Here is a 14,048-nt window from a genome sequence, read left to right as displayed (position 1 = left end):
CGAGATTATGGAGCTCCTGCATATAAATTTCCAGCATATTATGTTGGAACTCCAGAACACGGAAAGTTCCAGCATAATATGCTCGATTATGGAGCTCCTGCATATAAACTTCCCGCATATTATATTGGAACTCTAGCACATTATGAAAATCCACCACATTATGTTGGAAGCTCATATGTAAAACTTCGAACTCCAGCATATTATGCTAGAATATTTCCGAAATTTTAAGGGTATTTTTGTTCAGATTTTATCTTTACATAAAAAAGTGGCTAGATTTCGATTACTTTTAGAACTGTGGCTATTTTTCAATTGCCAATGATAAATATGGCTATTTTTGTTTTTTTCCCTTACTTTTCTAATCTAGGGGAAAATGAAAATAAAGAATTGGGCCCGTTCACTTAAGTTGAATTTCAGAATTATTTTGAAAATTGAAAAGCTCCAAAAAATTAATTTTCACTTCAAATCACTCACAAAAATTCAAAAATAGCTCCAATTGATATTCATATCCAAATATATCTCTAATTTTCAAATACCATTTTTACTTGAATATTTATTTTTTTTAAAAAAATTCACAATTCTTATGTTCAAACGCCAACAAAATATATAGGGAAGTAAAGTCGGTATTTTATATTTCTTTGTGGGGCCCAATTAGAATAACTATATATACAAAACGCTCCCTCCGTTTTCTTTAGAAATTCCATAACTGCCGTGTCAGTCTCTCTTTCTATTTTTCTCTCTTTTCTTTTTGACGAATTCTCGTCTCAATTCTCCCTAAGGTATGTTCATCGTTTCGATTTATTTATTTATTTATTTTAAACTTGAAATTTGTGTTTCCTTGATGAGTGATCTATTCATTTGTTTATTAATATGTGTTTTTTGTTTAATTTTTATTATGTTTTATTGATCTAACTAGGTGAAGCGATTAGATTATGTTGTTTTGTTTGGATTATGAAACTGATGATTTAGATTAGTGATTATTGCTTAAAATCTAGTACTCTTACTATTTTATATGAGTTACTTTTATTGGAGAAATTAGTGAGCGCCTTTAAACAAAGTGATCTTAAACGTGGTTATGATTAATGAAATTGGTTTAATCAGAGAACATGGTAAAATCAAAGAGAGTTAAGGCTGTTTATTTTTTTCTGGAAATTTATGGCGGGATTAGACAGAAACAGAATTTATTGTAGGAAATTAAATCCCAACGGATGCACAAAAAAACAAAAAAAATAGAAGCTAGTGATCTCTTACCTTGACTAAAGCTTGGTGGGTAAAGTTACCTGATACTGGTGGAAGGTATTAGGAATCTAGTGGAATAGTCGAGGTGCGCGCAAGCTACTTCGGACACTACAATCATAAAAAAAAAGAATTTATTGTAGGAAATTAAATCCCAATGGATTCAAAAGACACTAGTGATTTCTTGATATGACCTGAATGAGAGCTTGTACAGACGAGAGGAGTACCTTAGGCTTTAAGAGTAGTAATGGAATAAAAGTAGTTATGTTAGTTACTTAGTTTGAGAAGTTACAGTTTGGTCCTTGTCTTATATTTCAATTAGGCCCATTAGTTATTTACTTTACAAATTAGCCCAACTATGAGAGTATATGTACGAAACAATGGCTGTATACTGGTTCTTATGATATGAGATACTATTAGCTCATCTTCTTAGATTTCAATTCTGCAATTTTCTTCTGTGTTTTCTTTCAAAACCACATCATTTCTTCACCTGGATAAGCCATGGTGGGCAGTTACTTTGTACTTATTCTGGTGGGAGGTAGCAGGTACCCGGTGGAATAGTCAGAGGCATGCGCAAGCTGGTTCGGACCCCAACGTTGAAAAAAATTTGAATTTATTGTCCAAAATTACAAAATTTGCCTGAGAAATTTGTTAAAGTTGAGTAATTTAATGTGTACTATAGTGTTCATGGAAGGTTGGTAAAAAATTCTCCATCCTTGTTTTAAAGAAGGCATGTAATTTATTGGTTTTGACTTGATTGATAATCTTTTGGATAAAACACTGAATCCACCTACTGATTCGTCTTGCTTTGGTATGTTATCCCTTTGAAAAGCATCAAGTGAATTAGCTTTTTGTTTGTCAAGTATTCATGTTGTTTTAATCTTCTTCGCGGTTTGAGTTAGCCGGTTAATTTGATAATTTATTATTGATATATCCAAGGGGTGAAGTAGGAGGTGTTGTGGAGTGAAGAGAAGTACACGTTGCCTATCATTTAATCATCCAAGAAAAGAAGTTAAATCTCTTAGAAGATATTTTGCAGAAAAAAAGGTCTCTTAGAAGACTTTTTTTTTTGGGGGTGGGGGTGGGGGTGGGGTGGGGGGTTTGGTGGGGAGGGTTTAAAGAAAGAGCTTTCCCTTAAAAGGAAAAAAGGAAAGAAAGAAAGAAGATTTGTAGTAGCTGTAATAAGAAGCTTCAAATCAACTTTCACAAGATTCTAATTTTAAGGGGGAAAAAGAAAGAAGATTTTGTAATAGCTATAATAAGATGCGCTTCAGGAAAAAATCAACTTTTATAAGATTTTAATTTTTTATTATATCAAGATGTATATTCACTATTCAGTACTCAATGAGGCAGTGATCACATAGTTTTTAGCTTTTGTTTGATGTTACAGCGATATAGTAGCCCCCGTAAACATTAGGCCTTTTAAAAGAAGTAAACTCGTGAAGATTATCAGCACATATAGATATTAGCTCTGGAATTGGGGAAATTGGATGTTATACAAGCTCATTAAAGTTCCTATACGAACTTCTAAGTGGATATTGTAACTGTCCCATCATAAGTTTAGCACTCAATAGCTGTCATTGATTGGTTGTTAGAAGGCTCGGGCATTTGATTTGTCACTTGGAGCTTACTTATCTTAGTCTTTGGTTGTGCACTAATATCTGATGATTTTTTGTTTTTATGAACTACAGTTCGGTGTACATTGATGGCTGACGGTCATGATAACGATAAGAATATCGAGATATGGAAGATCAAGAAACTTATAAAGGCACTTGAAGCTGCTCGAGGCAATGGTACCAGCATGATTTCTCTTATCATGCCTCCACGGGATCAAGTATCTAGGGTCACTAAGATGCTTGGAGATGAGTTTGGAACTGCATCGAACATTAAAAGTAGAGTTAATCGTCAATCTGTGTTGGGTGCAATCACATCTGCTCAGCAGAGGCTTAAACTCTATAACAAGGTTCCACCAAATGGGCTTGTGCTTTACACTGGAACGATCATGACTGAAGATGGGAAAGAGAAGAAGGTTACAATTGATTTTGAGCCCTTCAGGCCCATTAATGCATCTCTATATCTTTGTGATAACAAGTTCCACACAGAAGCCCTGAATGAACTTTTGGAATCTGATGACAAGTTTGGATTTATTATAATGGATGGAAATGGGACACTTTTCGGGACATTGAGTGGCAATACCAGGGAGGTTCTTCACAAGTTTAGTGTTGATCTGCCCAAAAAACACGGAAGAGGAGGACAGTCAGCACTGCGTTTTGCTCGTCTTCGGATGGAGAAACGGCACAACTATGTGAGGAAAACAGCAGAGCTTGCAACCCAGTTTTATATTAATCCTGCCACCAGTCAGCCCAATGTTTCAGGCCTGATACTAGCTGGATCAGCTGACTTTAAGACAGAGCTTAGCCAGTCTGATATGTTTGATCCTCGTCTTCAGGCAAAAATATTGAATGTGGTCGATGTTTCTTATGGAGGAGAAAATGGTTTCAATCAAGCAATTGAGTTGTCTGCTGAGATCTTGGCCAACGTGAAATTTATACAAGAGAAGAAATTGATAGGCAAGTATTTTGAGGAGATTAGTCAGGACACTGGGAAGTATGTTTTTGGGGTTGATGATACCTTGAAAGTTCTGGAAATGGGTGCTATTGAGACCCTTATTGTGTGGGAAAATCTGGACATGACTAGGTATGTGCTGAAAAATAACACTTCTGGAGAAACAGTCATCAAACACTTGAATAAGGAGCAAGACACTGTCCAAAGTAACTTCCGCGACCCTGCTACGAATGCAGAATTAGAAATTCAGGATAAATTGCCACTGCTTGAGTGGTTTGCAAATGAGTACAGGAGGTTTGGTTGTAGTCTGGAGTTTGTTACCAATAAATCACAAGAAGGATCTCAGTTTTGCCGTGGTTTTGGTGGCATTGGAGGGATTCTCCGCTACCAGCTTGATGTTCGTGCTTTTGATGACCTTTCTGATGAAGGTGAATTTTATGAAGATTCTGACTAGCAATTAAGCAACTTCACAAATGCCAGTGCAGGAATGGAGCAGGAAGCCTGCACTGGTGCGCAAGGGCTCTTGCGTGGCCCAGCTGCTCTTGTGCTTAGCGAAAAATTACAGGGAGCTCTTCAGGTCAGTTGGCAGAGACGCCGTCTTGTTCTTGAATGTGAAGTTATGATCAAATTAGCAGTAAAAACCAACTTTGATGATCAAAACCACCTATCTTCTTTTGTGTGCAATATCTCTTGGAGATTATAAATATTTGCCTTAATTTCTTTCTAATATTCGTTTTGTTCTTAATTTCTTTTCCAATATTCTTTTTGTTCTTCCTGGTTTACTAGATGGATGACCTGCATGAAGAAATGGAGTCGCCAGTAAATTCTTCACATTTGTCTGAGCAATGGGAAGGTTGTTTTCATCTCACAAGTGCTGGTGCAGGAGTGGAGCAGGGAGCCTGCGGTGGTGTGCGAGGGCTTGCGCCTGATTTGGCCTCTCATGTTCTTAGTGGCAAATTACTGGAAGCTGTTCAGGTCAGTGGGCATAGACTTTGTCTTGTCCTCGAGTGTGAAGTTTTGAATTAACTTAGTAGTAAAGATCAACTTTTTTAATCGAGCCACCTATCTTCTTTTGCATGCAATGTCTATTGAATATTGGAGATTTTCATTATCCCTTTCTAATATTTTGTTTCTTTTTTCCTGGTTTACTAGATGGAGAAGTTGCCACTAATTTCTTTGAGTTTGTCTGAGCAATATGAAGGTAACTTTCATCTCATAAACGCCGGTGCAAGAGTCAAGCAAGAAACTTGCACTGGTGTGCGAGGGTTCGCGTTTGACTTGGCCGCTCATGTGCTTAGCAACAAGTTACCGGGAGCTCTTCAGGTCCGTGGGCATGTCCTTTGAATGTTAAGTTTTAGTCAGCTTAGCAGTAAAGATCTCCTTAATTTGATGATAGAACAATTATCTTATTTTGCATGCAATTTCTTTTGAAGATCGGGAATATTTGCATCATTTCCTTCCTAATGTTCTTTTCTTCCTGGTTTACTAGATGGATGATGAAATGAAGCTGCTAACGATATGTTCATGTTTGTCTGACCAATCTGAAGAGGGTCGCTTTCATCTCTATAGTGGCTTGTCTGCTGAAAGAACTGAGAAGAAGATCCATGTGGCAGCGTAGCAGCTATGCAAGAACCTAATCTGTTCTGTTGGAGTTGATAGGGAGTTACCTGCTATGCGCTCCTTGGAAGAGTGAAATGTCCGAGTACTATCATATTATCTAGTAGCTTAATTATTATCATATTATCTAGCGAGTAATATGCAGTATGATTTTGCTGAAGTCGGCTGTATATAATCCCAATGACTATTTCACGTTGTGAGATCTTTTTGACTGGTATGTCGTGTGATAGACCGATTTCAGTACTATGAATAAATACTATGATAGTATCTATGAAGTTGGGAGTTTTTACTGATATGCAAGTATGATTCTACTGAAGTCAGTAGTATGTGATCTCCCTGACTATTTCATGTCGTGGTACGGTTGATAGTAGTACTACTTTGTTGGGTGATTGCGACTGCTTGGTCAGGATTATGATACTGGCTTCACTTTTCTCTCTTCTCTTCGTTTTTTAGTTGACTGCTTATCTTGCAGATCATGAATAGTCTTTGTTCGAATTGAACTGCCGATAGTCTGTTCTGCTGAAGTTAGTATTATGCAATGTTCATGACATTCATATTGTGAGATATTATGATTGTTTATTCTGAAGACTGGCCTATACTAGTACAGTATATCATTGGAATACTGGACTGCTTGGCAATATGCTAAGGTAACTACTGTTTATGACCGATACTCGGTTAATCCAAGGTACAGTTCAGTGTGCTGAAATGTTGATTTTAAGGGTCAACATACCCAACAATCCACTCTTTAGCAGCCTCTTTTATCACCTAAAGATCTGCTTCGCCTAAAAATAACTGGTGTTCGGATCAACTTGCTCGTTCTTCGACTAAGTTGCTAGCGACTTTTTAGATAGACATTAGGTAACTCTGTCCATTAAGACTTAGGCAACAACAACAACAAAAACAAAGTGTAATTTCAATAGGTGGAATCCGGGAAGGGTAGTGTGTACGCAGACATTACCCCTACCTTGCGAAGGTAGGGAGATTGTTTTCAATAGACCTCCGGCTCAAGGACCACTACCCTACGTAGATCATACTTGTGAGACTACACTAGGTTTGTTGTCATTTTGTTGGGAAAAACTCAGTATATTTTATTTTTGTCTCTATTAGATTGGATCCTTGGATCAATTGAATCTCCTTTGCCAAAAAATAATTAACATTGTGCATCGATTGGTTATCTTTATATATAAAAAGGGGATGGACTCGAAGCCTGATGGACTCTTAAAGTACAAAGAAAGATACAACCGTACAAGCTGGCTTGGACAACACTGTCATCAAACAGAAACAAAGTACAAAGAAAGATAGAAGGTTCTACGACCAAAAAAGTGATATATGTTTTAGTAACCTACAGTAGATAACCAATCAATATATCCGCGCTACAGCTTGCGCAAAATCAAAGGAGCACCATGTTGAGGTTGCAGAGTGATAATTGTATGAGGAGCATGTGCATAAGATGGAGAGAGCTCAAAAGCATAGTGTTGTAGAATCAATGCAAGTGCCATTTTTGCCTCTAACATTGCAAAATTCAGTCCAACACATATTCTTGGTCCCCAACTAAATGGAAAATATGCAAATTTACCCTTTGTTGCTTTATTAACTCCTTCACTAAACCTCTCTGGTTTGAACTCCTTTGCATCATCTCCCCATATTTCATTGTCATGATGCAACCAAATTGCAGGTAACACAAGCTGTATCCCTGCTGGCAATGACAAGTTCCCTAATTTGGTATCCTCGTGTACAGTTCGACTTATGGTAATTCCCGGTGGGTACAACCTTAAAACCTCGTTGAATATCATCGTTACCTGTAAAAGTAAGTAGTAAAAATACTGTCTTGTGAGGATTCATCATAAATTGACTAATCATACGCTGGTTGTCAGCCAACCCTGTCCCTCATCCATTCAGACTTGGTACAGGTAAAAGGGCAGCCCAATGCACTAAGCTCCCGCTATGCGGGGCGTCTGGAAAAGGGCTGGACCACAAAGGTCTATTGTACACGGTCTTATCCTGCATTTTTGCAAGAAACTGTTTCCACGACTCGAACCCGAAATCATCGTAAATTGACTAATCATACGCTGGTTGTCAGCCTACCCCCGACCCACATCCATTTAGACTTGGTACAGGCGAAAGGGCAGCTTGATGCACTAAGCTCCCACTATGCGCGGGGTCCGGAAAAGGGCATGACCACAGGTCTGTTGTTACCCTCTATTTTTGCAAGAAGCTATTTCCACGGCTCGAACCTGTGACCTCCTGGTCACATGACAACAACTTTACCAGTTATGCCAAAAAATAATGTATTGTAAGGATTCATCGTAAATTGACTAATATACGTTGGTTGTCAGCCTACCCCGACCCTCATCCATTCAGACTTGTTACAGGCTAAAGGGCAGCCCGATGCACTAAGCTCCCGCTATGCGCGAGGTCCGGAAAAGGCCGGACCACAAGGGTCTATTGTACGCGACCTTACCTTGCATATTTGCAAGAGGTTGTTTCCATAGCTCGAACCCGTGACCAGGAACCTGTGACCTCTTGATCACATGGCAACAACTTTACCAGTTATGTCAAAACTTCCTTTTAAGGAAGACGTGATATAGGCTAAGCACTAAAAAATCTAAAATACCAAATTTTGGATAGCAAAAGCTAGTATGGTGGATATTGACAGTACTTACAACTTTCAACTGATTCAATGCGTCATAATCAGGTTTGTTACTTCCAAAGACTTGATGAACTTCTTCTCTAGCTCTTTCTTGCCAATCGACATGCTTACTCAGTAAAATCAAAGTCCAAACAAGCAAAACTGAAGTAGTTTCTTGCCCAGCAAAGTAAAATAACTTGCACTCTTCAATCACTTCGTCGATAGTCATGCCAAAGTTCTTGTTTCCGTGCATTTGGATTTCTTTGAAATTAGATTCCAATAGTATTCCCAGTAAGTCATCTTTTGCAGCTTCCCCTGCTTTCATTTCCCTTATTCTCTTATTGATTATTCCCAACACTAATGATCGTACTTCTTTAGCGATTTGCTTCATCCTCTTGTTCCTCTTTGTTGGCACAAACCTATGCCAAAAACACAGCGTTAATTTCACATATGATCACTAGCTTTTATCCACTAGTGAAGTCAGAAAACTATAAGTCAAGTTTACTCTATGATAGTAAAATAACAGAACTATTTTTCTTGAAAGTGTTTACCTCCATCCGGGGATGTAAAGCCATCGCGCTGCTTGTAAAATCAACTCAGCTTGTTCTTTTTGAAGCTCAAATATCTGTCTCCCGTCTTCATAGTTACTACCAAAAGCTGTTCTTGAAATAGCATCGCTTGTCAACGTTTCCAGAAAAGGCCACACGTCTATTTCTGATCCCTCTGATGAAGCTATACTTTCCCATTTTCTGAGCATGTCACAACAACTCAAGTAGAATGATGGTAGCATATGCTACATATACACCAGAAATTAGTCATACTTGGATTTTTCACATCTAGACTTTATCAAAATAGGCTACTGATATTTCTAGATTAAGTCTTGTCCAGCGCATATGTGCTTTCGGACGTGCATTGTGAAATTGTTAAAAACAACTTATATTTCCTACTCTTAATAACTAATATTATGGATAGAGGCGGATCCAGAACGTAAACTTTATGGATTCAAGGTAAAACATGTAATATTTATAATAGTTTCGGGCTTTTCCCTTTTCACATATATATATTGATGGTCTTCTAAATAAAAAATTGTCGATTTAGTTGAACTTAGCCTAAGGAAGCCCTAATGACAACAGATCGAACCTATCCAATTTTTACTACGAGCGTTGGCTTTTCACCTTGTACCGATAACATTTTTTTTCTTTCTGGGAGTAATATCAGCTATACAGTTCATCCAATGTAAACTGTAAATCCCATAGGTGGATGCCTGGTTCATCTGAACCCTGTACATTCGACAGGAAGCATAAATTTATGTGTAAAAATCTATTAAAATTGTAATAAACAGTAGATATGCACCCATAACTTTAAAAATATGATAGGTTCAACGCTAAAAACCTTAAAGGTTGAACACATAAAGTTTAAATTCTGGATCCGTCACTGATACATCTGTCTCTAATTCTGAATTCATCCTAATACAGTGGTAGTATAAAATCATCTAAAATAATATAAGTTAGCATCAAGTGATTTAGGATGTTAAAAATACCTTCAACTTGTCAAGGTGAAATGCAGGATTGATAATTTTTCTATGCTTAGCCCATTTCTCTGCTTCATAACTTACTAGTCCTTGTGCTAGCAACTTAGTGATTGGATTGCCTTGAATCTTCTGGTATATGTAACTTTTTGACAAGATCTCCCTTATTAGTTCAGGGTCTGTGATAAACATTGTTGGTTTTGGCCCTAACCACATAAAGCTATTCTTGCCTACAAGATACAACAAGCTAGATTAGAGCTAGGTTGCGCGGACTCTCCAAAATGCAGCCGCTTTCGTGTCGGATTCTCCAAAGATACACTATTTTTGGAGGATCCGGCATGCACCCGGTGATATTTTCGAAGAGTCCGAGCAACATAGGATTAGAGAATACACAAATCTCAAACTATTGGGAATCTATAAGGAAGTTAAAAGAGATTCAAGAATTGAACTGAGCCTCATTTAAAATATGATTTATTATAGACAGACTCCCAATGTAAAGATAGTTTACACTATCAGTCGAGGGCGGAGCTAGGTAGGCGGAAGGGGGTTCAGAACCCCCTTCACCAAAAATTACACTATATATATAATGTTAAATTTTTTTTGAATGCATATATATCAGGAGTTGAATCCCCTTAGCTTTTTTACGTGTTTATTTTTTTTATTTTTTGAATCCCCTTGGTGAAAATTCTGCTTCCGCCACCGCTATTAGTGTAGGTTTACCTGTGACATCAAGTTAGTTATTACTTTTATCAGATTACTAATTAAAGCTTATCATAGATAATGACCTGATTGTGTAATTATTACACTGTGAGTGCATAGAGTAACTCTACATGTCAAAACCTGATATAACAACCTCTTAAATAGCGTCATGACCTGCTATAATCAGTTAAATTGCACTAATATTGTAAAATTTCAAAAATAATATTACATACCATATTGGAGCATCAACTTTGTGAAGTGAGGCAAGACTCTAGCCACATAATCATTGGTAAAATTCATAGGCTTGGTTTTGGCTTCTTCAACCATTGTATTTATTTCTTTCATATCTCCAAATAATAGCTTATATGAGCTTCCTTTGAAACCTTCCATTTTTAGTCTTTTTTCCATTTTCTTTGGTTGAATCCACACCCAATTCAAGAATTTCCATACCCATCTCAGAAAAATTATCACAATTACTAATGAAACTGCAACTTTGATGTTAAATAATGTCTCCATTTTTATTGTTTAGTGTTTCTAATAATGGAGTTTTCTTTTACAGTATTCCTACTTCTATAACATGCATTTATATATAGTTGTGGAGAAGAAAGTATCAAGTTGTCTTTATGAGAAAATGTCAAAAATGGTTCCTTATATTTGGGTTATGTTCAAACTAGTCCCTTAAATATATTTCTAAGTAGTTTTTGTCCTTTAAATTTATCAAAAGTACTTCTTTAAATATTTGGCAAACTTTCGTTGTTAGATTTAATGAAAACTATGAAATAAAATGATTTAATATGAACTCTGTATTTGGTGGTATAGTTTTTATAGTTTCTGATATTATATGGTCAAATTCAGAGGCAGAGCTAGGATTTGAACCTTATGGATTTAGGATTATAATCCTTTTAAGTTATTGGATTTTAAATTAATAATGTGTACATATTTATCGGCTTTCTTAATACAAATATAGGGTATGAATAAAAGCTACTGGATTCGGCTGAACCCGCAATTAATATTGTGGCTCCGTCCCTGGTCAATTTCTGGAGTTTGTTGTAGCTATTTTATTTTTGCTACTTACTCCCGTCCCAATTTATATGGCATCACATGATTTGACATGGAGTTTAAGAAGGAAGATTTTTAAAATTTGTGATATAAAACAAGTCTTAGACATTTGTGTGGCTACAAATTATAACATTAAAGGTAAATTAAAAATTTTAAAGTTAAATTATTTTAAATATAAGATGACATTCTCTTTGGGACAAATTAAAAAGAAAAAAGTGCGACATAAATTGAATTTTTTAAATCTATTTTTGGTGTTTGGTGTAGTTTTTATTATTGTAGTTTTTGGGATTTGACGGGACTTTCCTGAAATTTCTGGTTATAAATATTTGACGGAGATAAAAAGTGCTCATTTTTGATAAACTTAAAAGATCAAAATTGCTCAGGAGTATATTTAAGGAACTATTTTCAACTTACTCCAAAATATAGGGACCATTTTTTACATTTCTCTTGTCTTTATCAACTGAAGTTTCGTGATCCAATAAATGCATACTGTCCCTTAAAAACTTTATGTGATCAATGAATACACGTGGCAGGAAAATGAGGATGAAGTTTCTTCTTTTACTTAACCAGGTTAGTGTCCGAAACCTAAATAATGACTTTTGGGACTCAAATTACGCTTTTACAGTTTAAAAAAAAGTTATTTTTCTACTTAAAACGCAGTATAAAACTACGCTTTACTTTAATGGAATTTTAGCCGTTAAAGTAAAGCGCAATATTATACAATAACGCATTATAATAGTGCGTTTTACACCTCTGTTCCTTACTAGAGGTCGGACAAAACACACCCTTAAGAGAAGTTTTATTTTGTGTCTCATATAACTTACATTAGTTGTATGAGGCTCCTTTTTATCTCACAAATTTGTGGACTCAATCTTACACTTCTGGGTTATTGAAATTTTTATTGCCCAAGGGGGATTAATACAACTCTGAAAAGAAACAAAAACTAAAAAAAGAACAAAAATATTACAGCTTGTGTAGAAAATTCATCCAAATAACTGATACTACACCATTTTTATTGTCCTTCTATTTATTCCCAAAAATTACCCCTTTAATCTGGGTCCATGAAATTACGAGACAAAAAAGTTGTCTTATACAACTAATATCAGTTGTATGAGACACAAAATAAGAATCCCCCGCGCTAAATGTAAGGAGTATATGCTATTGCTTTCTCTCTTTTCTTTGATGTAGGGACTCATGAATTGACCGGTCACTATGATAATGAAAACGGAAAAGGTCCAATAATATCCTTAAACTATTGGATATAGTTCAATTTTGTCCACCATTAATAAACTGTACCATTAATATCCCTCACATTAGTAAACTGGACCAATAATGCCTTCATTTTAACGGCAGTCCATATAAACCTTCTCAAAGGCATTAATTAGCTGACATGACATCCACGTGACATCCACATAGGCGGATCTCTCTTAAGCCCGCTCCAATAACCCATTAACCCATAAAACAAATACCAAGTTGTCAATCAAACATTATTGGATTTTCAACGTACTCCAAAATATAGGGACCATTTTTTACATTTTGTCTTGTCTTTATCAAGTGAAGTTTCATAATCCAATAAATGCATACTGTCCATTAAAGAAATTTCTGTGATCAATGAATACACATGGCTGGAAAATGAGGATGTAGTTTTGTACACGTGTTTTTTATTCTTTATTTGTCCAATTAGGTTGACTAGAGCAATAATTTAACCAATTTTATTTCACACTGAGGTGCATTAAATTTCCTTGTTTTTTCTTATTTGGTTTTAATTAAAGTAAAAGAAGTTAGAAAACAGACAATGACATATTTTGGATTTCTTGGAATTTCCTTTTTTTTTTGTTCTTGGTGGTATCAAAACGTCGGTATGTCGGGATATTTTATCTGTAAAAACAGATATCTCTAGAAAATTTTTTATTAGAAATAATGATAAATGAGATTGTATTCTTAGGAAGCAAAGGAAAGCAAAGTGACAAGCTACTAGAACAAAAATTTGGTATCATTTTCTTGTTTTTTGCAAATATCTTTTACTTTTATAGGGTGGAGGAGTCAGGAGAGGGGAAATAGTTTGATATGTACAAAGAAATAATTATTTGAGTTTAGTTTTTGATATTCGAAAATTTATTCCGATTAATTCAAATTCGCATTGCGTATTACCCTTTAAAGGAGAATCACTTTCTACCGCAAATTTCTTCATTCTCAGAGTTCAAAGAAATGATTTCTTATTTATGACCTGTTTTGTACTTTTATTTTGTACTCATGTAAAGAATTTCTTATTTATTACTCGCATTAACCGCAAATTACTTTTATTTTGTACTCATGTAAAGAATTTTGTGTTACTAAATTTAATATTAAAAATATTTAATGCCATTAAAGGGCAATTTGAACATTAAATAGATGTTATTAGATTTTATCATGTGAATTTTGTTTCGTTATAAAAAATAAAAATAAGAGAGGTGAGTGTAATTCTCAAACCGCAATAGAAGTTTGTATTATAAGGAAAATCTCAGAGGAAAGTTTCAACATTATCCCAAATTGTAATTATATCTAAATATTAAAACATGGGATGAATTAATATTAAGCTTTTAATTAATGAAAAAAATATTTTCTTTAATGTTTAAAATAAATAATCAAATTATCTAAGTAGAAAAAAATGCAATTCAATTTTTTCTCAAAATTATCATATAAGTAAAAATATTTTCCAAATAAAAAAAACTACTAGGA

General features: G+C 35.3%; 2 protein-coding genes across 3 annotated transcripts; one reads left to right on the top strand and one right to left on the bottom strand.

The window, feature by feature from the left end:
- Positions 1-646: 646 nt before the first annotated feature.
- LOC107798788 (eukaryotic peptide chain release factor subunit 1-3-like) lies at positions 647-4,723 on the top strand. Of its 2 annotated transcripts, none has more exons than XM_016621827.2 (3): positions 647-776; positions 2,925-4,375; positions 4,585-4,723. In XM_016621827.2, exon 2 carries the CDS (start codon positions 2,939-2,941, stop codon positions 4,250-4,252), a length of 1,314 nt encoding a protein of 437 aa, XP_016477313.1. In that variant the 5' UTR covers positions 647-776; positions 2,925-2,938; the 3' UTR covers positions 4,253-4,375; positions 4,585-4,723. The 2 variants fall into 2 exon arrangements, with proteins under 2 accessions (XP_016477313.1, XP_016477312.1); XM_016621826.2 differs by lacking the exon at positions 647-776 and adding an exon at positions 1,634-1,927.
- A 2,034-nt stretch (positions 4,724-6,757) lies between these two features.
- On the bottom strand, positions 6,758-10,797 carry LOC107798787 (cytochrome P450 CYP72A219-like). Its single transcript, NM_001325657.1, is given in 5 exon segments — positions 6,758-7,214; positions 8,079-8,463; positions 8,596-8,837; positions 9,585-9,802; positions 10,505-10,797. Coding segments are annotated over 5 exon segments (1,554 nt in total). The 5' UTR covers positions 10,788-10,797; the 3' UTR covers positions 6,758-6,788.
- Between the last annotated feature and the right edge of the window lie 3,251 nt (positions 10,798-14,048).

Source organism: Nicotiana tabacum, chromosome 9, assembly GCF_000715075.1.
Source record: "Nicotiana tabacum cultivar K326 chromosome 9, ASM71507v2, whole genome shotgun sequence".
NCBI lineage: Eukaryota > Viridiplantae > Streptophyta > Magnoliopsida > Solanales > Solanaceae > Nicotiana > Nicotiana tabacum.
This window is presented reverse-complemented; position numbering and strand designations above follow the sequence as displayed.